This window comes from Phoxinus phoxinus (assembly GCF_949152265.1).
Source record: "Phoxinus phoxinus genome assembly, chromosome: 10".
Taxonomy (NCBI): domain Eukaryota; kingdom Metazoa; phylum Chordata; class Actinopteri; order Cypriniformes; family Leuciscidae; genus Phoxinus; species Phoxinus phoxinus.
In genome coordinates, this window is record NC_136885.1 from 3,207,635 (window position 1) to 3,234,133 (window position 26,499).

General features: G+C 37.5%; 1 protein-coding gene across 1 annotated transcript in view; it reads left to right on the forward strand.

Moving 5' to 3' along the window:
- The window catches only part of grik3 (glutamate ionotropic receptor kainate type subunit 3), a 149,745-nt gene that overhangs the window by 72,709 nt on the left and 50,537 nt on the right, over nucleotides 1-26,499 (forward strand). The window contains exons 2-8 of the mRNA XM_079625500.1: nucleotides 714-887; nucleotides 2,226-2,483; nucleotides 3,148-3,329; nucleotides 6,827-6,880; nucleotides 11,958-12,128; nucleotides 18,577-18,720; nucleotides 22,492-22,599. Coding sequence (XP_079481626.1) covers nucleotides 714-887; nucleotides 2,226-2,483; nucleotides 3,148-3,329; nucleotides 6,827-6,880; nucleotides 11,958-12,128; nucleotides 18,577-18,720; nucleotides 22,492-22,599 — 1,091 coding nt within the window. The remainder of the gene's footprint in view (nucleotides 1-713; nucleotides 888-2,225; nucleotides 2,484-3,147; nucleotides 3,330-6,826; nucleotides 6,881-11,957; nucleotides 12,129-18,576; nucleotides 18,721-22,491; nucleotides 22,600-26,499) is intronic.

A 26,499-nucleotide genomic window follows, 5' to 3' on the forward strand; every position in this document is an offset into this window, starting at 1 on the left:
AAATAGCACGAGGCGATAATATGTGAAATTGAATTGTGTACAACTGAACAAACGTTGGTCTCCCAATATTTCTCTGAGCTCATAAGTCTTCCAGACCGTCATATCGCTGATATACTGTGGGAAGGTGAAGCGGGTCTAACCGTATTAATCCTCAAGGGCTGAAGATTGCTCAGCGTGCTCCAGATGTTATCATTTTATTGTTTTTATAGGCTTCCATTACACACTAAAGTCAATAAACACAGAGTTTACTTCTCCGGCTCTTCTATTGGTGGACTTTCTTTGCCGTAAAATGCATTTCTGAAAATCTCAGCAGACTGTTATGAAATGACTTTTCCAAAAACCGCTTTAAACTTTCAAACTTCTGTGCAAAAATCCCATCCACGAGCTATAGGCCTGTGTGTGAATCTACTTTTTATTTTATCAGGGAATGAAAGGTGACCTGCAGGCCTTAAGGAGGCACGGTAGCTTTGATGAGGCCATTTACTCTTCTCTTTCTCTCTTTCACTCTCCTCATCTCCATTATGGCCTTGAACTTTAAAAGCCTGTCAGAGACTCTTTCTTTCTGCTGAGCAGATCGGATAGAGGATCCTTAAGTACACAACCGAGCTCGCCGACAGCTCTAAATGCAAAACACCTCCAGAGGTTTGGATGCGATGCGAGGTTCAGCTTTGGTTCATCTGACTGAGATCTCTCTTGTTTTTTGTGTGTTTTAGGGGGGATTTTTGAACAGATGGATGGACCCGTGGCACTCGTCAGCTCAGAGGAACTGGCCTTTAAATTCGCTGTTAATAATATCAACAGAAACAGGACGTTATTGCCCAACACAACGTTAACGTACGACATTCAGAGGATTAATATCTATGATAGCTTTGAGGCCTCCAGAAAAGGTGAGTGGTGTGAGAACATGAAGGTGTTTGTCTGTGTTTAGACCAGAAGTGTTGAGCAAATGTTAACTGGGTGTGTTCACACTTGGTAGGATTGATTCGATCACCTCACTTTTAGACCAAAACCCATTTTAAAGACCAAAAAGGCATGCGATAGTGAAATATTATAGTTGACATGAAGTTGCAAAGTTACTATATTCAGTAGGACATGTAAATCAGTGATCACCAACCTTTTTAAGCCCAAGACCCCTGACCTCGGCCTTGATGAAAAGTAAATCTACCAATATATTTTTTTCATGGCCGATTTTTTTACAAGCAAATTTGCCAATTTCGACACCAGCTGCCATTTCTTTCTTATTCTTTGTCTAAGCAATTTTTTTTTTTGTTAATGTGCTCTATAACAGTCCAAACTGGCCTATAAAAACTCTAGCTTTTATCAATTCATTCATTTAAAACCAGATAAATAAACAGAGATACGTGCATAAATAAGCATACTTCTGTAAATTGCACACTGTTCCACACTATATCAAACAGCCTTTCAACATGCCCAACTGCATATTTTATTAAGACAACTGTGTTCATCAAACCATTTCACAGGGTCTTAAAGAAGTTATTATCATCTACACTACTTCTAAACTAATGAAATGTCTTCTATCTTTGATATATGTGACTCTGGATCACAAAACCAGTCATGAGTTGCACGGGTTTATTTGTGGCAATAGCCAACAATACATTGTATGGATCAAAATTATCGATTTTTTCTTTTATGCCAAAATTTTCTTTTTCTTTTGTAAATTTCCTACCGTAAATATACAGTATAAAACATGTATTTTTGTGAGTGAATGCAGCACAATCGTGAACATAAATGCACAACTTTAAAGCAGATTTTCTCAAGCGGTGTTTTTCGCACCCTCAGATTCCAGATTTTCAATTGTTGTATCTCGGCCAAATATTGTCCTATCCTAACAAACCACACATCAATGGAAAGCTTATTTATTCAGCTTTCAGATTGTCTATAATTCTCAATTGCAAAAATGTACCCATGTGACTGGTTTTGTGATACAGGAACACATTTGTCTATGTTAATAGTCTGTCTATTCGGATTGTTCAAACAAAACACTGTTCACTTTCCACAGATTTGTAAAGAGTATTTTTTAAAACTAACTTTAGCTGGACAATAACTTTATTCTAGAGATGCTGTAAAGCCAATCAACCTCTGTTACTGTAATCTCCTATTATCACTGTAAAGCTGCTTTGAAACAATCTATAATGTTAACAGATATAAATGAAGGTGACTTGACGTATTCTGCATGCAGTGACGTGTCTTTCTCCCGTCGGCAGCGTGTGACCAGTTGTCTTTAGGTGTCGTTGCCATCTTCGGGCCGTCCCACAGCTCCTCATCTAACGCCGTGCAGTCCATCTGCAATGCCCTGGAGGTGCCACACATTCAGGTGCGATGGAAACACCACCCGATGGACAACAGGGACTCGTTTTACGCCAACCTGTACCCGGACTACTCTTCCCTGAGCTACGCTATCTTAGACCTGGTGCAGTTCCTCAAGTGGAAGACGGCCACGGTGGTTTACGACGACAGCACAGGTGAGAGTTAATGTCTTCATGTCGAGAAACTGTGAAGTCCTCAGAGTAGAGACTGTACTTCAGTGATAAAGCAGGAGACTCTCATGATGTTCCTGTTGCTGTCAGATTGAGTCTTTGATATTATACAAACAGTTTGAATCAAAGTGATCGAGCAATGATAGGAACGGGGAATGGAAAGAAATGCATCTGAGATGCAACATCTGTGATATAAACATACATTTATACATACAGGTGAAACTCGAAAAATTAGAATATGGTGCAAAAGTTCATTTATTTCAGTAATTCAACTTAAAAGGTGAAACTAATATATTATATAGACTCATTACATGCAAAGTGAGATATTTCAAGCCTTTATTTTTTTAAAATTTAGATGATTATGGCTTACATCTTATGAAAACCCCAAATTCAAAATTAGAATATTGTGAAAAGGTTTTCATTGAAAATGCATTCTGAGGCGAACACATCCCCGCCCTGTCAATCACTGCGTGAAGTTGCATCGTCATTTTGCATATTACATTTCAAATTGAATATTGCTACCCATATGCTTCCATAGTATGCCACATTTGACCATCAACCAGTGGATCTCATGTTTGTAACCCTGCTTGACCACCCAGGGCTGGTTCGAGCTGCTATACATATCCAGTAATGGACTGTTGTTGTGCAGGTTTGATCAGACTCCAGGAGTTAATCATGGCTCCGTCCAGGTATAACATCCGCCTGAAGATCCGGCAGCTCCCGCTGGACACCGCGGACACCAGACCTCTGCTCAAAGAGATGAAGAGGAGCAGAGAGTTTCGCATTATCTTCGACTGCAGCCACGTAATGGCCGCCCAGATCCTCAAGCAAGTGAGTCCACGCTCATATCCCACCATCCCATGGTGTCTCTCACAACCCAAGTCTGTTTGAACTTTCAGTCCAGGGCCAGAGAAGCCGTGTTGGATCATTTGGGACCTGACGTTTTAAATTAAATATGCTATATGCTTTTGCTGGAGGCAGAATGGAGATTAAACTCCACATATGTGTGAACATCTACCGTGGACCTGATGAACTATTCCCTTCAGCTGTCCTGAAAAATGCATACATGTTATTGCAAAAACAGAATATTAAACTAAGTGGCATTTTTAAGCAATTAGGTCATTTTCTATAGTTTGGCACCCTTAAGAAAGGCCTGCTGGAGTGCATGGCTGTGGATTTACACGTTTTCATTTACAGGGAAACATACACTGGTATTTTGTATCTCTTCAAGAGCACCCATAGTATTTTTTAAGTGACATTTGTAAAAAGAAAGATAAAACAAGCTTACATTTGAAATGATGATAAATAATAGATATGCTTCTGAAAATGAAGAGTACAGTAACAGTATTTAGTGGTGTTGTGGTTGTAAGCTGTAGCTCGAGCATCATGTTTCAAGACAACATTTGCTTTGATGTTTCTTAGAGAGACAAACATCAAAGGTTTGAAAGGCAACTAAAGTGTTTCTTAGTTTTGCGTACATGAAGTCTATGGTAGCACAATGAGCCGTATGGTAAAGTGTTGTGAAAGCCCAAAGTACACTTCAGTTTTTTGACACAAATGCTTGGTTTATGTGTACAGCCAAAAGCATATCCTTTCAAATAATGTGTTTGAAGTTGAAATTATGAGATAGTAAGTCATAATAAGATAAAAAAGTAAAAACTATGATATAATAAGTCATAATTATGAGATATAAAGATAAATATGGCAAGTCAGAATTATAAGATAAAGTAAATTCAGTCAAAATGATGACATTAATATCATAATTATGATTTTTTGTCATAATTTTTATCTCATAATTATTATTTAGAATGTCATAATTTTGACTTAGTATCTCATAATTTCAGCATTTTATCTCATAATTATTACTACATTTCGTAAATGTTGACATTTTCACATAATCTCATAATTATAACTTTGAATGTCATAATTTTTACTTTTTCTCTCATAATTATTACTGTCGTAAATGTTGACCTTTTCTCAAAATTATGACTTAGTATATCATAATTTCAACGTTTTTATATCATAATTATGATTTACGATCTCATAATCTCAATGTCATAATTCTTATGTTGCAGAAATAAGAAAGAAAAAAAAAGGAAATTTAAGTGTCTAAATACTTTGTGAACTTACTTTGTGAACAAAAGGTTGAACATTATTTCTTATCTTTATCAGCCTGAAATATAAATACATTGAGCAAACACCAGGTTGTCAAGTAAGAAACTTAAGCAGTGATAGAAAGATATCAGTATTTGTATACAGTATGTAGATTTTAGGAGGTGCGTTCACAAAGTTGTCCTTGCAACACAATAAAGGCTTGTGTGAAATCATGGCATCTGCTCTGGAGAACGTTTACCTCGGGTCAAACGGGGACTGGATATGTGTTTCTGTTTCTATCTCAGAGAAATCCCTCTCCAAGCAGCACTTTTTTTCAAAGTGTCTCGAGATGTTATTTTGCGCTTCGTTTCATTCAGCTTTGACCTGCGTATTTCTTCCAGGTTTAACTGTAGGCGCTGTATTATTTTGCATTTGGTCGTATGAAAAAGTTGTGTGATTCTCTGTGTCCCGAGTGCTGTTAATAAGCTTATCGGTGCGGTCACCGGTCTGAGGCTCGTTCTTCTCTGTCAGCTTCTCCTGAACTTCTGTCGCGCATGTTCTCCGCCTCAGGCCAGAGGGAAAGTGGAAATACAGGCGGACACAGAGTCTGTCTGAGACGTCTGTGGGCTAAATCCCAGGAGTCTTTAAAAGGCGCTGTGTGTGTGTGTGTGTGTGTGTGTGAAGGACTGGGAAATATAGAAAGTACAGGCACAGACACAGAAGGGTTTATTTCTGCAGCCCATTGTAAGAAATGAAACAGTTTCCACAGACTTTTCCAGAAACTAACGGTTGAGAAGAGGGAAAGAGTTCAGCATAACCTTGGCTTTTCCTCATGGCAGATTGCATAATTAAAGCAGACATATGAACACAAGGGGAAAGTGAGCATTTGTATGGACATGTATTGAGAGTAGCTGTGAGCAATAGGCCTGTATAAAACGATCATTAGGGCCCTATGATTTCCACGATGCGGAAAACTCCAGTCATAAAACTGGAATTGATTGTATAATATAGTTTGGACAAATTTGGACAAATTTCAGCGTCTGGCGGTGAACACGTGAAGCTCATCTTCAGAGCTCACGAGCATTTCATCATTTCATTTGATAAAACTGTCATCAGGTGCACTGAGAAACTCAAACGGCTTCACTACAAACCAGAGCAATATAAGGTCGCTTTGATTTGAAGAAGTTAAAAGAAGTTTGATTTGAAACCATTAAAATAGAATCTAGAAAAAGGAAAACTGAAAATATGGAATTTGGGTAAAACATTTTTTAATAACATTTGGGGGGGAAATAAAATGTATTTAATATGGCCCTACAGGAAATAATAATAATTCTCATATTCATGTCATTTCTAAACTCCATGTGATATTTCCATTGAATGTCGTCATTCACTTTTATTGTATGCAGAAGATAAATATTCTACATCTTTTGTGTTTAACAGAAGAAAGTATACCTTCACTGTAAAAAAAAAAAAAATTATCAAATGTGTTTACATTGCTTCAACTCATCAAAATAAGTTAAGCAATTCTCAACTTTTGAAAGTTTTTGAAAGTTTTTTATATTTCAACTTATTTTTTAAGCCAGTTTAATGTAATTGAAATTGAAATTACTTAAACATTCAAGTTGATTATTCTTAAAAAAATAAGGCAGCAACTGTTTCTCCCAGTGTTTTTTTTTTTTTGTATAATCGTACTTTTTTATTTATTGTGACATAATTCATATTGCGATCATACAATTAACATGTCAGAGTTGACACAATATATGTTTCCCTTTCCTTTTCCCCCTTCCTTTCTCCTTCCCCAAGTGAAAAAAACCTGTTTACAGTAACATCAATAATTAAATCAAGAAGAGAACATAAACATAAAATGAATTAATTAACAGAAGGAAATGTATACATACACACATGCCTACTTACGTACACATACACACATACATACCCCCAGACGTACATCCTGTATACACCCATATATTCATATATACGTCCTGTATATGGTTTCTCGCAGTGTTGAGGCCCTCAGCACTATAAGAAGCTGCTGTGCCGTATAATAGAAACACAGGCTGAGCGCCGTCGATAGATCAACACAGTTCTTTATAGTTCCGCTATTCTGATTCAATCTCATTTGTTGTACATTGTTTTGTGTTGGCTGCCACAATGATAGCAAATTACCCTGACATGACATAGTGACCTTTCTCTTTCTCGTTCTCTTTTCCTCCCCACCCCTCCTCTTCCTCCAGGCCCAGATGATGGGGATGATGACTGAGTACTATCACTACATCTTCACCACTCTGGTAATGTACCGCGGTACTAACAGCAAATTGAATGTCATGTGTTCCTGTGTTGCTCCCACTTTATTTTTTGATGAATGGCTTTTAATTGCAGATGAGCTTTGGATCCAGTCTGCAATATCAATTTCACTTGACAAAACCGCCTTAATGGAGTTTCCTCCACGCCGGTGTAAACATTAGCCCTTCCCTCAGCTCAAATCAACTAAACGTCTTTGAAAAGCCTCTACAAAGGCAACACAGTGATTGACAACCTCTGGATTCTGATGCTCATGGAGTTTCAATCGATGCCCATGACGTTTATATTAAAAAATCACAAATGTATTCAGAGAAATCCTTCTGGAAATGCCAACACAACTTCTCTTGAACATGTTTCGACACAGTTTTTTTAAAACACAGCGAGCTGCTTCACAAAGACACACTGATCCTTAGAAATTAGATACTCAAACATGAGAATGAGTGTTAATTTAGTGTTTTTTGTTTTATATTCTATTATGAAATTAATTAATAATTTGAAATTGCTTTCATTTTTATATTTTCAACCTTGATTTTAAGTTTTAGATTTTTTAAATCAATTCTATATAACTAATTTTAATGAACATTAACACTATGCAAACTAATCAATTGTGTGTTTTTCATTAGATTATTAAAATAATTACAAATAATTGATCACAAATCTAATGAATTGATCACAAGATGCAAATTAATGTGTATATGTAACTATATAAATACAGTATATTTATTAAATAATAATTTTTATAATGGAATCGTAGGATTTTTTATTTTTTTTTCGTTTCTAAAGCTTTGAATTTGTTCAAATATTTGGGTAGCATTTCTTTACATTAAGTATACAAATAGTGGTAGAACTGTGTGCAGCAAGTATTAACAGATCTTGTTCACACAAAATGCAAATGGTCATAGAAGTTATTCAAAGTGTAATTAGAAGTAAAATGTGCACTGCATAATACATATGCATTGCCTAATATGTGTGTACTAAAGGTAACATATATGAGCAATAGTATAAGCAAAGTTAGTGAAAATGGATTTTGGCAACAAGGTTGCCTTTTTATTCACTCTTAGCATCCAGAGCTGCTGCCAAAAAGATAAATCAAATGTCCAAAAACCAAATCAGTGCCATATGTGCCTTTTTTTTTTTTTTTTTTTTTTGCTGAAAATACTCAATCAAATTATGCATTCAGATCTAATGGTGCAACATTTTTTAGCCAAGTAGATTTTATATGCAACTTCAACAAACAAATACAGTACATACATGCATAAGTATTTGTATTTTTGATAATAATTTGCACATTAATTGTTAGTAAAACATGTTTGGTGCTGTAGCAGAAATCACCATTAAAATGTAAATTTGTACATATTTTTAACATCATGTTCATTAGTAACGGAGGCTTGGACACATGTTTTGAACTAGCGATGGAAGATTTTTTCTGAATCCCTGGTGTAAGAAAGTAGCTCAACAATTCACACATGAGGGTTTTTGGGACAGCACTTGGATTTTCTTTACCGCTTTACATTTTTGTGTAACCACAATAATCACACTATGATCATGACACTCCTCCTGGTGTGATATTGAGTCTGGATTTGAACCCAGGGTTTGTCTGTGTTCATGCCGTGTCTTTCTAGGCGAACAACACTATCCTGTGGGAATGAAATACTGATCTTATTGTTGCTATTTTATCATTCCTGACGATATTATTAATTCTGATTCAGATGATCTAGTAGATCAAGAAAAGACCACAGTGATGTATTTGAGCTAATAGTTCCTCTGAACAGTCCATCATAATTCCTGTTTCCGCAACTCTAAAAGGTCTTTAAGACATAATTCATCTATAAAAGCCCTGCAGACACTGTTTGACTGTTACAGCGTGTCATTAGTTCACTTCAGAATTAAAATGTCCTGATCATTTACTCTCCCCATGTCATCCAAGATGTTCATGTCTTTCTTTCTTCAGTCGAAAAGAAGGTTTTTGAGGAAAGCATTCCAGGATTGTTCTCCATATAGTTACTTCAATGTGGTCCAGCGGGTTAAAGGTCTCAGTTTCAGTGCAGCTTCAAAGTCTCTCACGATCCTATCTAGACAAACCATCCGCCATTTTATAAACAAAATAAACATTTATATACTTTTTAACCACACATGCTCACTTTGCACTTGCTGTGATGCGCCACACATTACGTAATCACGTTGAAAGGTCACGCGTGACGTAGGCGGAAGTACCGACCCAGTGTTTACAAAGCGAATGTTCTAAGTCAACGCCATTTACAAATAAAAGGTAAAACAACGATATCGGATGATTTTGAAGTTGGAGGAGAAAATGAGAGGGAGTTTTTCGCCCTACCCTTCATTTTTAAACCGGAACACATGTGACCTTTCAACGTGATTATGTAATGTGTGGCGCATTAGAGATGCGCGGTTGGCGGTTACAGCCGCGGATGACGTGACGAAAAAATATATTTTAATTAAATTTGGGCGGGTGGTGGGCGGTTGAACCAATCAAATGAAAAGTATATGTATACATTGTTAAATATTGTTATCTGACTATACCTACATATCCAAAAAAAGAAAATAGGGCAAAGATATTACATGCGCTTCATGAGGCACGTGCGCGGCCTCTTGCTCTCTCTCCCTCTCTGTCGTGCACGCGCTACGCGGTTTGGAGCACAGTCTCTGTGTCGCGGGCGCGCTCGCTCTAGATTCCGGGAGATTTTAACTAGCTAATTCACCTTTGGCTAAGCCCCGCTCCCCTTAGTTACTGTTGCTACAACTTCATCTGGGCTCTGGTTTGGTATCAACATGGCTCATCCTGTGACGGCTCTTCCTGCTGAAATTTGATCAAACTTTTATAAAGCAGCAAATAAAGTGTCCGATAGAAGTAGGCAAAAGTGTCTGCAGTGTGCGCTCGAAGGCTATATTCAAGACATAACGGTGAAACGCAAGCAACAACAAGGCATCCAAATAGAGGCAAAAGCATAACGGTCACAGTTAAAAAATTAACCACAGCATATCCTACTAATCGAGACGTATCAACTGCTAGCGTATCAACAATTAGGGTAGAGAATCGAAATTATAACCTAAAATAGCATAAAACTGCCTTACTAGTTTAATTTCACAGTAAGGTTAAAAGCAAAATGTATCTTAGAGCACAAAAGTGAGCTTGTTGATCGTTGAGGGGTTTCGCTGACTGAGGACGTCCACACAGTTTAATCCAAAAACGACTCGTGTCAGGATTTGACTTCGGTTTTGGGAAGGGAAAAAAAACGGACACCCCCCTCCCTGGGAAACACGTATCTGTGTTACAAACGCCCCAGGCACAACGTTTAACCATATTTTTGATACAACTACGACGGTAATAGCCGGCCGAGACCAAACATATGAGACACCGGTGTTAAAGTCAATGGAGCGCTGTGAAAAAGTGTCGGATCGCTGTGGAGCTCGTTCTTGGCTGCGCTGTGATTGGTCAATCTACATTCTAGGGCGTGGCTTAGTCAAAGGCGAATTCACGGGCATCAGTGAGCCGCTATCAATATGCGGGAGACTCCCGGAACTTCCGGGAGACTTGGGATGTCTGCATTTGTATACTGAAATAATATCGGCATTATAATTATCGATTTTTTACTAGGCTATTTTTTTGGTGCCCCCTCAGCTCTTGGTGCCCTACGCACAGCGCGTGATATAGTTGTCCTATAGTCGTCACCCATCAGCAAAGGACGCCAAAATGGGAATCGAACTCGGGTCGTTGTAGGCACAGTTGCGCTGCATGTTGGCGCTAACCACGAGGCTATCGGCGCTGACAATAACCTGACATATTATTGAATATTTCTCAAGTTCAATCAATCAAACTGTATACGGGGAGTTGCCCAGTGTGTTTTGGTGTTGCCGAACAATGGTGTTTGCTAAGACTCCATCATCTGAGACATAATAAAACAAACAATGCTGCTATTCACATAATGGTATATATATATAGTTTTTACAATAATCCAATTAGAATTTGGCTACGTTAAAGCATTTGAGCATCAATCATGGCTTATACACTAATGCCACATTGATATAGTAAAACATTAAGATAGAACCCATTAAAACAGACTTCAATTTACATTTAAGCAGAAATATTTTATGTTATAGCTCAGAAAGTGGTGTTTCTTGGGCTTTTCCTGCATGTGCTTTTCCTGCTCCTCTTCCAGCATCTCCAGCCCCACAGGGTGTTAATGAAATAGTCTATTATGTTCTACTACATCTCCTTTCCGCCCCCACCTTCCCAACATGTTTGGCAATATGTAGGATGCTACAAGAAACGGAGTGACTGTTCTCAGAATAACACTCCAGACACTAGCATGCGTGCAGTGTGGGTGTGTGTTAGTATTGTTCTAGAGCATTAATTAGCCTCAGCACATTACGGGACGTCCTTTCAATGAACATGGTCTTGCTCATTTTGCCATTCATTCTCAGCTTTACAGAAGCCTGCGTTAGATGGCCGTGCCTTCTTGCTATCGCTTTGACCTCAGACGAAAAGATCTCGATTAATTTACACTTAATCTTAATGCTATTTTCCACCCCAGCAATTTAATTGTCAGACTATTTCACCCAACGTCATTGCTTTGAGAATGTGAAATTCGGGTTCTTTATAAAGAATCCACACTGTTAAAAATCCTTGAATGCCAAGACACAGTAATGCATTTCAGTGTCAGGTCGGCATTGAGAGCGGTGTGAAGTGTTTACGGTTCAATTCGCTGGATGGGAGCAATGAAGACAGGATTACGGAGGAAATAACTGTTTCAATCAGCTATTGTGCGGATGACTCCTGGCTCACTGTCTATGATATCACACACGCTGGCAAAGATGTGTACGTCCTACTATGCTTCATCTGGATGTACCCAGGCGGCCTGGAAAGCATGGTATTATCCTTAATCTCTTTTATTTTTGCTCTGTCTATCTTCTTTTCACCCCCCCTCTCTATCTCCTGCCTTTATTAAGGGACAAAGAGACAAGAAGCCTCTCGCCCAGCAACAATGAAGCTCGATTCAGGACGGTTAAATGATATCTTTTCTCTCTCTCTTGCTCTTCCTCTAGGATCTCATGGCCATTAACCTGGAGCCGTACCGCTTCTGTGGCGTCAATATGACCGGCTTCCGCATCCTAAACGTGGAAAATCCTCAGGTTGCCACTATTGTGGAGAAGTGGTCCCTTGAGAAGCAGATTCCCCCCAAACCAGACTCCGGTCTCCTGGAAGGGATCATGACGGTATGCTTCCATTTTCTCCCTGAATGTCACTGCCAGCTAACCACAAATTAAATGCCAAATTAAACAATGACACAAAAGCTTGGAATAGGTTCCACTTTCACTGTATCCAATCGAATCCATAGCCACAGTTATTCAGTTAATTCATAGTCTTAAAAATAACCTTTATAGGAGCTTTTTCTTCCTTAATGTATTCCAAGACTGAAATGTTTCAGATGGATTAGGTGTCTGTAATAATAATAAGTTCCATGGTCGAAAGCAATATGTTGATACTCGAATACAGTATCTACTTTTTGGCTAGGTAATAGAATCCTTTAGATTGCAGCAGTTCAGATTTAATCATCCCATACGCTGCCATTGTTGAATACCATAATATCATAAAGACTGGTTTCAACCGTATGGCTTCTGTGATTATCTATTAATCTATTTCACAGTAGTTCAAATACTCCCACACCATGCTGTAGAATTTCTGATTATTTTGATGTAGAGGAGTACTGTTATTATAGGGAAAAAATGCTTTCAGTGCCACCATTTCATTGCTTCCACAAAATGGATTTGTGCTTCATATATACAGTACATGTATCAGTGTTTCCCACAGGATTTTGTGAAACTGGTGGGTGGACCTCTGTAATTTATAAATCTGCTGCACTTTTGAGAGTTCAAAATTAAGAGCTCCAACCCATATTCAGTGTGCAAATTGAACAAAGAAAAAATCAGTGTACCTGAACTTTAAAGGGGACTCAAAGCTCTTTTTAGTTTTGATATAGTGTCTCAGTCTACATTACACTACATACTACTACTAATAAAAATTATAATAAAAGATTTATATGACAGCAATAGCCATCTATTGTAAAACAAATGCACTGAAAAAATTTAACTTTCACAATTGGTTTTGTCCTCATTTCTGTACATGTAGGAGATAAACCTGTGAGCTTTAATTTTGACAGAAATTGCAGTCAAGCTTTTATTTTGGCGGAAAACAAGTTTATAAACATGTCTCATTACAAATCTAGTGAAATGCTGTAATCGTCAACTATGCAAATGTGAAAATAATGCACATGCACGGATGGAGTTCACTGCATTCATTCACTGTGAACTGAGACGCGGAGCTGATCACTTTGCACAGTGCATACACTTTTACAATTTGATAAGGACACAAAGTCCTATCGAACTTTTGATTTTAGTTTGTTTGACAGCAATGGTGCAAAACACGACATTAAAGAGCTTTATGTTATTATGAGAAGTTTAAATTCTACATTCACAATCTAGTTAATGAATGGGAAGCACTGAAATCTATTTGTGGCGGGTCGCCATGGATAAATCAATGTATGGGAAACACTGTATATACTGTCTATCAAGACGGACTGCTTTAATTTTTTTATGCAAGGTTGAAAACCCTGGAATATGCGTCTGGAACCGCTAAAAAGACTGGTGTGAGGGATATATATCCTGCCCACATCCATCTGTGTGTTGAATGTTTAAATACAGTCCATTGAAACCACTAAATTTGTCCACGGTTTAGCCAGTCCAGCTATCGACTGAAAATACTTTTCCATCTGGTCTCATGTTCCCAACACTCTCTTAATACCCACAGCTGTCATATCACAACAACTTTTTGCCTAGTTACACGAAGCCAATGGCGAGGTCGATATAAAGGACATCTGAATGAATGCCCACCCTTCCTGCAGACATGCTCGATCTAGAGCAGCTCACATTGCCTGAACAATGGACACACTTCAAGCCCTCATCCCTCCAGGAGAGAATACAATAGGATGTGTTAGAGACCGAGCAAGTGGATGGTATACCATTTATTTACTTGCTTGTCATTCATTGTCCGAAGTCTTTGCTGGAAAAATGAGTTGCTTTATGGCTGGTAACACGAGCAGAGTTGAAAATATTATATTGTTGAATATATTGAGTATTTTGGTTCTTGCATGGGTCATCGGAGGCAGTAGACAAACATTATTGTGTTATTCTTGTGCATATCGATTTCCAGAAGGTATGTGTCAGGGGTGTCCAATCTTCATGCAGAGTTTACCTCCAACTTGCCCCAACACACCTGTCTGGAAAGTCTAGCAATCCTTAAAGGGCCATTCACACCAAGAACAATCATTATAAAGATAACTATAGCGATAACTATATTTGCGTCAACGTTATTGAACATGTTTTTGCTGTTCTTTTTGAATTTACACGGCTTTAACCTGTTAGCCTTCAGCGCCACTTTTGAAAAATCCCCAGAAATAGCATACCCAACCTAAAAAAGATTCAATTAATTGACCCTTGGTCCTAAAAGCTCAAGTATGGTCTCATTTGAAAGCTGACACCTGCCACTTTATTGGAAATGTAGAATGAATTATTGTCATAATGAAAAAAAAATTATGAATAGCTTCAAAGTTGTGTAAGTTATTAGAAATTTATTTTTATGAAACATCTTCATGAAAATTAAATTGAAGTTGGCCCGTCAGCACTCTAGAAATGCACTCCAGCTAAAGACACATGTCTGACCATGTTATATTTAAAATTTGAAGGTGATAAGTCTAAAACTCTGTATTTTGTTAAATGTTTTTCAAGATCATCTCAAATGACTTTATTTTGAATTGACTCTAAAATGCAAACTTGTGTTTATTGTCATCTATTAGCATCTATTCAGTCTATTGTCTCTATTGTTTTGTGGTGCAAACGAGCCCCATTCAGTGTCACTCTCTCCTGCACACATTTACACCTTTCCAGCCGGCTTATGGCCATAAATATTATTTTCCTTTGTCTCCATTATAATCGCTAACGACTGGCTAATCACGGTGTTTCACCCCCTAATTTCTTTCATAATCTTCACTTCACATTTGAAACTGTATCAAATGCCTTTCTTAAATAAAGAAATATTTCAGTAAGCATTCCGATTTAGAAAAAAAATCATAAAAAATAACAGCTAGATGGCAGGTGCAACTAGAGAGCTAGCTAGCATGTTAGCTTAGCACACCATCAATACACGACAATTTATGAGATTAAAACCCTTTTTGTGCTCCAAACTTACTTTATAGTGCAAGTCGAGTGTTTTAAATAATCTTCTATGAGCTTATTTGGCTTCAGAAAAGAAAATCAGACAGAAAATATATGATTTGATATTATTCTGCACTATTGTAAAGTCTATACCGATTAGCATTACATTATACATATAATCTATTATTATAAAAATACCTGACATGGCTCGAAGAACACAGGTAAATCAAATATCATTGCAATCATGTTTATTGTCTTCAAAACATCTTTATCTGCATGTTATAGCGATCTCTGAAAGCTAACGTTAGCTGTGTTTATGTCAGTGACGTCCTGGAAGGTCACAGGTTATTTCTTCTTCGTGAGCTTTCATATTTGGAAAAAACTGTGCAAATGGCGCCCTCATTCTGCTGTATGGATTGAAAACACAGTACATCAGAGTATCCAGCGCTCTTTATGTATACATCGACGCATTTGGATATAAATTCAATAAATATTATTCCTGTCTATAGAAATATGATGTAAACCTATGATAATATATCAATATTTCTCCAAATCTGCACATTTTTGAGCCAAAAGCCCTGAGGAACGTTGTTTTGTCACGCGTTCTCAAGACAACAGCACCGGAGTTTTTTTCTGAATGGAGCAGCTGACGCTCATAATTCATATTAAAGGTATCGACTCATTTTTTCATTACATAAATCCTGACACAAATTAAGACATAACTGTCACTATAAGTTTCTCAGAATACAATAGTGGTCAAATACTGAAACGTGAGACTTATATATTTTTAATGATGTATAGTTTGTCAAGGTAATAACATTAAATCTGATAGTAACTTTGAACTATTTAAAAAAAAAAACGCTTCAGAGCGTCCTCGCTCTGGTGAAGGTTAACAGGATGTTAAGTTAACCAGCAGATGTGTTTTGAGTGAAGCTAGTGTAATCGAGCTAATGATCTAACAGTGAATTTAGCTGACGTAGTCAACATAGTGGAATAAAAACAACACGTAACGTTAGTCTTTTTCACCGCAACTTGAAAGGAAGCAAGACAATGTTGTCTTGCTTCCGGATACCTGGTAATACTTCTCACCATTTATTCAGAGGGTATGAATGATTGTTTTCCATATCCATTTTCTTGAAAAGGAGGCTTGACCTTTTAAACAGTGGTGGATTTTTTTCTGGACCTCCACGATTAGCTTCTCCGCAATGCCGTCTGCCATTTTAAATTAGAATAGATTTTGATTAGCTGTCAGTATTTTATTGTTCAACAGCTGGGGGAAAAAAGATATTGAAGATAATATATAGATAATATAGATAATATAGAAAATTGATATCGATTTTACCATTGTTTTTCTATATTATTATCGGTTTAGCTGTGGTTTGAACTCTGCTAATATTGAAAACAATTTTTTTAACTATATCTTTATCGTCATCGTCCTTGGTGTGGACTGGCCTTAAGGCCTTCATTACCTGGTTCAGGCGTGTTTTAATTGGGGTTGGAGATAAACACTGCAGGACAATAACCTTCCAAGAGCAGAATTGGACACCTGTGGTACATGTAGAGCAGGGATGGACAACTTCAGTCACTGTCCCGAGGAGTTTAGCTCCAACCCTGACACAAACTCACCTGTCTGTATAGCTTTACAGTAATTCTGAAGTTCTTGACTAGCCTGTTCAGGTGTGTTAGATCAGGGTTGGAGTGAAACTCTGCAGGACAGTAGCCCTCTAGGACCAAAGTTGCTCATCCCCAATGTAGAGGGAATGTTAAAGAGTATGAAAAAAAAACAGCTTGAAAAGGGTTGGAGAGCAGATGTATTTTCGCCTTAAGGCACAGTAGATGTTCAAGTTGTTTGATGAGCTGAGCTTGGGGGATCAAAAACCTTGGTCAGATTGGTGAGGTACAAAGTTTTATTCTGCGCCCAGCATTTCTCCTGGAGTTGGTGAAGATAAATCTTATCCATCTTTCAAAGTAGGAAATAAAACAGCCATGTAGGGGAATACACTGTGAACTTTTTTAGAAGATGTTCTTTGCAGATAGTTTGCCAACTTAGACAACTGTCCTGCATAATTCATCTCCATCTCTAATCAAACACGCCTGCCTGTAATATTCAAGTAATCCTGAAGACTTTGGTTTGATTTTTCAGGATTTTTTAAATAATTTTTTTATTAGGGAGGACAGTAGCCCTAAAATACTGGAATTGCCCATCCATGTCCTAAAGTATGGTTCTGAGTAAAGGTCTTCTCATTTCTCCGTCTGCCTTCCTCTGTTGGGAATCAAGGTAGAGCGTGTTTAGCCTTTTCGTTCAGTTTAGAGAGGTGTAGAGAAATGCTTTGACGGTGTCTTGAGCTTACAGCAGACTAGAAAACAGTGTAATGAAAATGGAAGGAGAACAGACTTAAGGAAGCTGTGTTTGACAAACCTCATGCTTAGCTGTAGCCTGCTTGCTGTAGATTGAGTGCATCTCAATGGGAACCTGTTGTGGGATTTGGCTCAGAAGTATGAAAGAGAGTCACAGTGGTTACCGAAGCTAAAATGGTCCGAGTACCAGATTCTCTTGCTGTTCTTCCCTGATGGACTCTGCCGATATATTCCCTTTTCTCCGTCCATCAACGTCAGGTCTCCAGAAAAACTCATGATAGCAGTGATGCATGTGCCACCAAATTACACAGACGCTAATAATGACCAGTTTATCACTATTGTATTTCACAAATAAGTGAGTTATTAATATTTTATTACATTATTTGTATAATGAAAATGATTATTGGATAGTAAAGCTCTCTCTAGAGTTAAATTGACTTATCAACAACTGTAGCATCTGTGTGAAGGGTAAACATTTAAATTTGAGTAAAAAATAATCCTAATGTGCGACTGAATTGAGACTAATTAATTGCATAATAAAAGAGAGTTTGGCTACTTTTATATTTTGACAGAATTGCATGATATAAAGTAACAACTTTATATCACGCAATTCTGACTTTACAACACACAATTGCGACTTTATATATCACACAATTCTGACTTTATAACTCGCAATTGGGACTTTATATCACGCAATTCTGAGAAAAAAAAGTCACAATTGTGATATAAATAGTCACAATTACCTTTTTTGTTTTTTTATTCTATGGTGGAAACAAACTTCCATACACACCTTTATGCACTATCAAAACAAAAAGTATAAACCATGGAAATTTGGGCACATGATAACAACATAAAAATGTTGCCTATTTCTGTAACCACGTCACCCACGAGCAAAACCAACAACATGTTCCTCATTCACAGTCTCCTAGCATCAGACGTGAATCACAGGTCTTCTTACATTTGGATTCAAGTGTGCTAATGGTCCTGAGCAGTGGCCCAGTTTGCTGTTTGACAAGGTTGTCAACTGGTCAGGTCTCGCACTCCTCCCGCTTGTCAGATTCTTTCTGCTGACATATCGCCCCCCTCTTTATTCCAGACAGATGCTGCTCTGACGTACGACGCGGTCCACATCGTGTCGGTCTCCTACCAGCACGCGCCACAGATGACTGTCAACTCACTGCAGTGTCATCGGCACAAACCCTGGAGGTTCGGAGGACGCTTCATGAGTTTCATTAAAGAGGTAATGACAATCGCTCATGGCACTGCTGTCACAAACACTTCTGCTCTCCAGAGACACGATATAGAAGATATTGTTTAAATAACATGGTATTAGTTTCTCTGCATGTCACTGAAGCCTGTTTGAGCTCACTTTAAGTGTTTTTTTTATTTTTTTATGCATCCGTTGTATATGGTGGCCCAAGAAAGCGATGGCCACCATATACAAGCAATGATTAAAGCAGCAAGTGCAGTGAAGCCATGGTTTACTGTGATTGTAGAAGGGCTGTTGTTAGGATAAAACACTCTAAAGGACATCTTTACTGGGCTTATAAAACATTTATTACATATTCCTGGTAAGGTTTCATAAAATGCACATGTAAGCTAACAAGTTCATCAACATTCAACAGCATATAAATCAAAACTGCCTAACGTTACCGAATAAAGTGTCGGCTCATTGATGGAGACGTTCGACATGATCTCTGTTTCTCCTCCCTCGTCCACTGCTATCTCATCACAAACTGCATTTCCCATAATCCATTGCCTGGACTCATTATATGTCATTACTTCCATCATTACCTTGTTACCTCTGCATTTATAGGCCCTGTGTTTTCAGTCATTCTTTGCGAAGTCTTGTTTGTGTCACTGTAACTCTGAGCACTCTCTCTCTGCTTTCTCGTGGTGTGGTTTCGATCGTCGGCCTGGTTTGCTGGATTTGCCTGTGATTTGGACTCAGTCGTGGTTTGGATTGTTTCGCTGTGACTGTGTCCGCTAGTTATGAGTTCCCACGATGCTGTTCTTCTGCGCTTGTGGATTATGTTCCTGACTCATGTGTGTGGATTATACTCTTGTGCTCGGATTGGACCATCTGTGTTTGTATTTCTCATACATCTCTCCGCTTCATCTCTGCCTCGACGTTACAGCAATAAAGTACTCACAAATAATTAGAATTTGTTTTTTTATAGTCAATATATTGTAGTCTCTACATTGTAAGTATATTAATAGCCTATGTGCAAATAGAGAGTTCTTCATTCATTGTCACTGTAATTTGAATTATTTTTTTGTTTTATTAGCTCATATGTAAAGAGTTAATGTAATATTTTTTTAAGCTTTGTATTCTAGTCGTAACTCTAACCGATGGATGTTACTGTAATCGCATGATAATTTTTGCATGTTTCTTTTCTACAACACATACAATTACTTACATTTGAATTGACACAAACAATTGTGTGTGTGTGTGTGTGTGTGTGTCATGTATCATTAATGTTTAATTATTTACTCCCAATAACCATTAACAACTCCTTTACTGATGGTTTAATAAAATAGTGTACATAATTTATGTTTAATAAGTTGTTAACAATTAAAGCATTATCTAGCTCTTCATACTATATATGAGTATATACATATACTCATATACTGTATATACATACTATTTGCATATAGCCTATTGCTATATATACTAATATAAACTAATATATAAACTATGAATTAACTATAAACTAATAGTTTGCAAATTATTTGTAAGTACTTTATTACTGTATAATTATGGTAAAGTGTTACTGGGAAGTACACCTGTGCAATCTTTCTGCAAAATAAATAAATGCATGATGCTCATTCTGATGTATATTTACCAGAGATATTCCTATACATTAATTGCGTCCGAACACGTTCACTAATGATCTCTGTACTGATAAACACCGCATCATTCTTCAGAGGCTTTAACTGGATCTCACCTGATAAACAATCTCCATTCACCGCACATTTGAATCGCCTCATCGAGACGCTGATTACAGCGAGTTTGAGTTGGTTCTGTTCTCCTAAACTCTGTGTCCCACTTTCTCATCACTGTGTGCTTCACACACACACACACACACACACACACACATGCTCGTCATAATCAGCTCTTATTTCAGCTCACAAGAGAGACTTTGATTGGGACTCATAATAGGCAGATTAGAGTTGTTGAACACAGCTCTGTGGACGAGAGGAGAGAGAAGCGAGGGATGAGGAGAAGAACACACGCTTGCAGTGAAAGTCCTCGCTCATGAACCAGAGCGGAGGTGTTTCATTTGGAAGAGGTTGTGGAGAGGGCTGTAGATCGGTGTGTGTGTGTGTGTGTGTGTGTTGTTTGGGGGTGGAGCTCTCTGCTTTAGGAACGAGGGAGGAATGGAGAGGAGGAGTTGCGATGTAATTTTTTCTGCGTCTCCAGAGATTGTTGAAAGTGAGATGGTCGTTAATTAGGACGAGGTCTTGGGGGAAGATGTGTCGGAGGCGCTGGGATGTAAAATGTAATTAAAAAGGAAATAGAAGCTGTGTGTGTGTGTGTGTGTGTGTGTGTGTGTGTGTGTGTGTGTGTGTGTGTGTGTGTGTGTGTGCACTCACAAGTATGTGTACCACCACACTTGGACAAAAACTGGATTCTTTTCGATTCATGAGTGAGAATTTGCATGGATTTGGACACACACCGCCGGATGTTGAAATGGAATATGAATTAAAATGGCATGATGAGGAATTTACTGAACTGCAATTCAACAGTCACACAACAGACGATTTTCATTAGTCTAGCAAAACATAAATTAGGCTGCATCATTCATTTCGATTCATTTTTCCTATTTTCTCCCTAATATGGAGAATACATTTTCATCAGTTGGTTTAGACATATCTCTCTAAAGCAAATTCAGTGTCGTCAAAACATTTAACACGCCACAATATCACAAAATATCAATCCCATTCAGTAACACTTTAAGCCTTTATGTATAACGCATCATAAAGTCGTTCATAATGTATGTTATAATGCATGATGTCTTTTCATAAAATTGTAACCACAGTTAAACTGCATTGTAGTATTACAGCCGAACTGAGTTTGTCATGTGTTTTAATGCATTATTTTAATACATATATGAGTATTTATAATGTAGTAGAACTGGTTACAATTATTCATGAGACTATACAGTGCATTATAAGATGCAATATTAATGCATTACAATGTTTTAGTTTAAGGTCCAATTCACACTATTATCTAGTATCTTATTATAATGCATATTACTAGTATATTGGCTGTTTATTAGTACTTATAAAGCACATATTAATGCTTTATTCAGCATTACCATATTCTACATCCCTTAATCCTAAACTTAACAACTACCTTACTAACTATTAATAAGCAGAAATTAGGAGTTTATTGAGTTTTTTTTTTTAGTTCATAGTTAGTTAATAGTGGGAATTGGACCCAAACTAAAGAGTGTATTCTTTCATAATGCTTCATAAGGCTTTAAGTAAAGTGTTACCCCACTTAAAAAAATAGCAATACGTATTGAATTTCAAATATCTTTCTAGAAATGTCCCATAACATTTGAATGTGTAGTTTATATTAATAAACTGAAAATCCAAAATTTCTTCTTCTTCTTTTTCGCATAAACTACATGACACGACATAACAGCGTAACGTAACGTAACATTACAAAAAAATCGGGGAATTGAATTGGGATTGAAATGTCATTGTCATTGAAATGTTTCTGAATGCTGAACATCAGTGTTTTATTTGATGGAAATTGTAGGTAGCATTTCAGTGTTGATTTTTACTATCTTCTAATATTTCTTGAAATGTCCCATAAACTCTAACACAACATGTCCATCCATATTGAGAAACTGAAATATACTTTTTTAAAATGTAATTGTTCAAATCTGCATCCTTTTGTTGATTTCAATTCAATTCAAATTGGGATTGAAATGGAATTTAAATCTGAAAGGCGGTGTTTATAATTGTGGAAATGTGTGTGTGTGTGTGTGTGTTGAAGTCTCACTGGGATGGCCTGACGGGCCGGCTGTGCTTCAACAGAACTACAGGTCTGCGCACCGACTTTGATCTGGACATCGTGAGTCTTAAAGAGGACGGCCTTCAAAAGGTAAACCACCACACACACACACACACGCACGCACGCACACACACGCACGCACGCACGCACGCACGCACGCACGCACGCACACACGCACGCACACACACACACACACACACACACACACACACACACACACATAATAATGTGCTTGCTATGTCTTTATGCTGTTTTTGCACAGTAGGAGGGATAAAATGATTAAAAGCTGTTCTCTTTTGCTAATGCTCGGCTGTTAAACAGTGTGTAATAAGTCACTTTTGATTTGCATAGTCGATTATGCCAGAAACTTTCATGCTGCCAAAAAAGAAAAGTGCGTCATTTGAAAAGGATTGTTGCTCCCTTCAAATAACCTTGTGGTCTCTCAGCGCACGAGTCCTCCTGCACTCGTCTCACACGCCACCGTTCCTGTGCAAATAAAGAGCAATTTGTGTCTTACGTTTAATTTACCTCCTAACAAGGAAGCAAATGAGGTGTTTAAACATAAGCATAAGTTAGTGGATCATAAAGCAAATTGGATTAGTGTACAAAGTACTGTTAATTACAAGCCTCTGTTAATGACCAGCTGAAGTTACACATGCTTTTGTGCAGTAATAATGAGCTACAGAAATATAGAAGCTTTTGTGAAAAGAAGAGTAATGCAAGACAAGCAGTGATATATATATATTTTATTTTTATTGGTAATTTAATTTGATAAATTCAGTTATAAATTATAAGTAGCAGACTGTGGACACAAAATATGAATTCGGCAATGTGTGTTTGTGCACACACTGTCAGAGAAGCCAAAAATGAAGTAAACAGCACCAAACACCTCCACAAAATCTGTATCATTATATAAATATTCCCGCTGTAATTCAGCAGCACATGCACACAGAATATTAAAATCCATAATTCTGTGGGGAAGCAGTGCAATTCCCAGTAACAGACACACATTGAACTCTTAGAGCTGTTCTAAAAAAACAACAACATGTATATTAACTTTTATTTTAAATTAAAATAAGCAGATAAAAAAATATAAAATCTGTATTAATTTTGAGGAGGCCAAGAAAGTCTCGGCAGCGTGAATATTTCTCCTTCCCCTGATAACCACGTTTAATGAATTGAGTTAATTGCAGTCAATTTGCAATAATGAAACATCACCTTATGAAGTGGCGTAGCATATCATGCGCATCTCTCAGAGTCAGTCGTGTGTGTACGCTGGGTTTTGCGCAGGTGAGTGTGTTATCGGGGATTATTACACCTGCGTATCTCTGAGATCGGCCGCTCGTGGGCTTTATGAATATGAGAGCAGTTGTGTTGTGTTGGATCAGGACAGAGATAGAGAGGAGTGTTCAGATTATTACTGTAAACCTCCTCATAACCGTCCGCATGCAGGACTCTCACTGCAGGGGATTGTGTGTGCAAAACTCACTTCATTTGCTCAGAATCGCCATGTGCTGATATTAGTGGGATTATTCACAGGACAACTATTTCAACTGCTCTACTGCCTGCATCTTACTGTGTGTGTGTGTGTGTGTGTGTCTACTTAACTATATTTTAGGGACACATTTGTACCCAGAACTGACCATAATATCCCCCATTAGGAATGTCCTCATTTGTAAATCTGGTATACAAATAAAGTAATTCGTTTTTATTTATTTTTATGTAAAAATGCAGAAAGTTTTGTGTTATTGACAGGTTTAGGGGTCGGGTTAGTGTGTGTGTGTGTGTGTGTGTGTGTGCACTTTAAAAATTGCTGGGTTGTTTCAACCCAATTTTGGGTCAAATATGGACCCAGTCGTTGGGTTACATTTTTTAATTACATTTTTAACCCAACGTTTGGGTTTGTCTATACTTGACCCAAAATTGGGTTGAAACAACCCAGCATTTTTTAGAGTGTGTGTGTGTGTGTGTGTGTGTGTGTGTGTGTGTGTGTGTGTGTGTGTGTGTGTGTGTGTGTGTGTGTGTGTGTGTGTGTGTGTGTGTGTGTGTGTGTGTGTGTGTGTGTGTGTGTGTGTGTGTGTGTTCCTTAATTAATGGCAAGCATTGTTTTGTCTCTAATATCCCTGGAGGCAGATAGAGCCTTCCGGCTAAAATAGATTCATTGATTGATAATCAGCTGGATTGGTCCCAATGTAGAGTTAAACAAACAGCCTGCAAACTAATATTGAGTCATATCTCTTTATATATATTATATAATTTATATATTATATTCAGTGGTGTAGTCTATTTTTTTGTAGTGAGTATACTGTGACCCCCCCCCCCCCACCCCCCCCCACCCCCCCCGGCCTAACCCATACTAACCCGTCTCATCACCCCATAAGCACCACCACACTCACTAATGCATACAGTATGCAACGACATGTAATTGAGCGCATTATGAGTGTTATCAACATGTCAATTTATTATAAGCAACACAAGACTTTAACAGCCAATGACATTTACAGCTGAGGAGACTGGACTGATTTTCTACATTTAGCCTTAGATGTTATATGAATATGGTCCCTGAAGCACATATTTTATCAGCTGACAATAAAAAAAATACAAATAAAACATTATAGGCACAAATACAAATGTACTTTTAGAAATGGTGCTTTTGAAAGAAAATTGTGTTATTGTTTTGGCAAGTTTACTGTTTAAATTAAAACATGTATGAAAACTTGTGTGATATTCATTTTTAAAATAAGTTTTAATAGATTTCATCATTATTATTATTTTAAAGTACATTTTACTGTGCAATTTCTTTCATAATTTCTTTGAGTTTATACCGAACTTTTATTTTGACAGGTTGTCGTAAAGACATTACAGTTTCTGTGTGTGTATGATACGAATGAATGACGATAGTTTTATCAAATGAAATGGTGAAATTCTCATGAAGTGACTCTCATAGCAGCTCTGTGATGAAGTTCATGTGTCATGTGTAGCCTACATCATGTCCTCATACATAGCTACAGTGAAGCGCTGACACAAGCACGCGTTTGCTTCAGTGTGTGTGTGTGTGTGTAGTAGAGCACACATTGAGCGCTCATTCCCAGAGACGCGTTGAACAACTGCAGTATCTTTGAGTTTTTAATATTCACGCGATTTGATCTGTGTCCAATGCAAACACAGACGCGGTGAATTTATGAATGAAAGTGTGAAAGTTCTGTCACAAAACGAAGTTGTTACGTATCCTCACGCTTTTTTTAGTGGGTATACGGAAATACTTGCCATTTCCTAGTGGGTATACAGCGTATACCTGCGTATCACGTAGACTACACCACTGATTATATTATATAATTTGACTACAACAACGCCACATTGTAATGATTTCAGAGAATGTAAATATAATGATAAATATGATTCATTTTTAAAGTCCAGTTGCATACTTTCCGCAAGTATGCAAACAAAGCCACGAGCACTTGTGTGTGGGCGTACTTGCATTCGGTTATTATCTTCTAGACAGATTGACATCACATGTTGTGTTGCATGCGATTCCTAACCGAACACAAGGATGTGCGCTGACCTATTCACTGAAATTCACTAGACATTATCCTATGGAAGTTTGGTTGTCAAGTAAATTTAAGGATGTTTAGTCATTTTTATTGGAAAACAAGACATATTTTGTTTTTTCTCTGAGAAATATTCCTCAGACTTTCCAATTTTTCAGCTGAGAAATGAACCAACCAATGGCTTGTTTATAGTTGATCCATTAATATGCAATATGATAATTTGAACACCGGAAAAGTGTAACACCTTTACTAATGCCACAGTGTTATTAGATATGAATTCATGCTGTAAGTTCCGCTTTTTCTTTTGTTCAACATTTTCTGTTGCAAAATTGAATTGAGAAGCAATCCCCTTTGGTGGAATTGCCCTTCCTCTATGTTAATGTATTCAGAGTGTATGCAAGGGCCTGGCTACTCATGCACTGGCCTATTGGCATAAAAACAG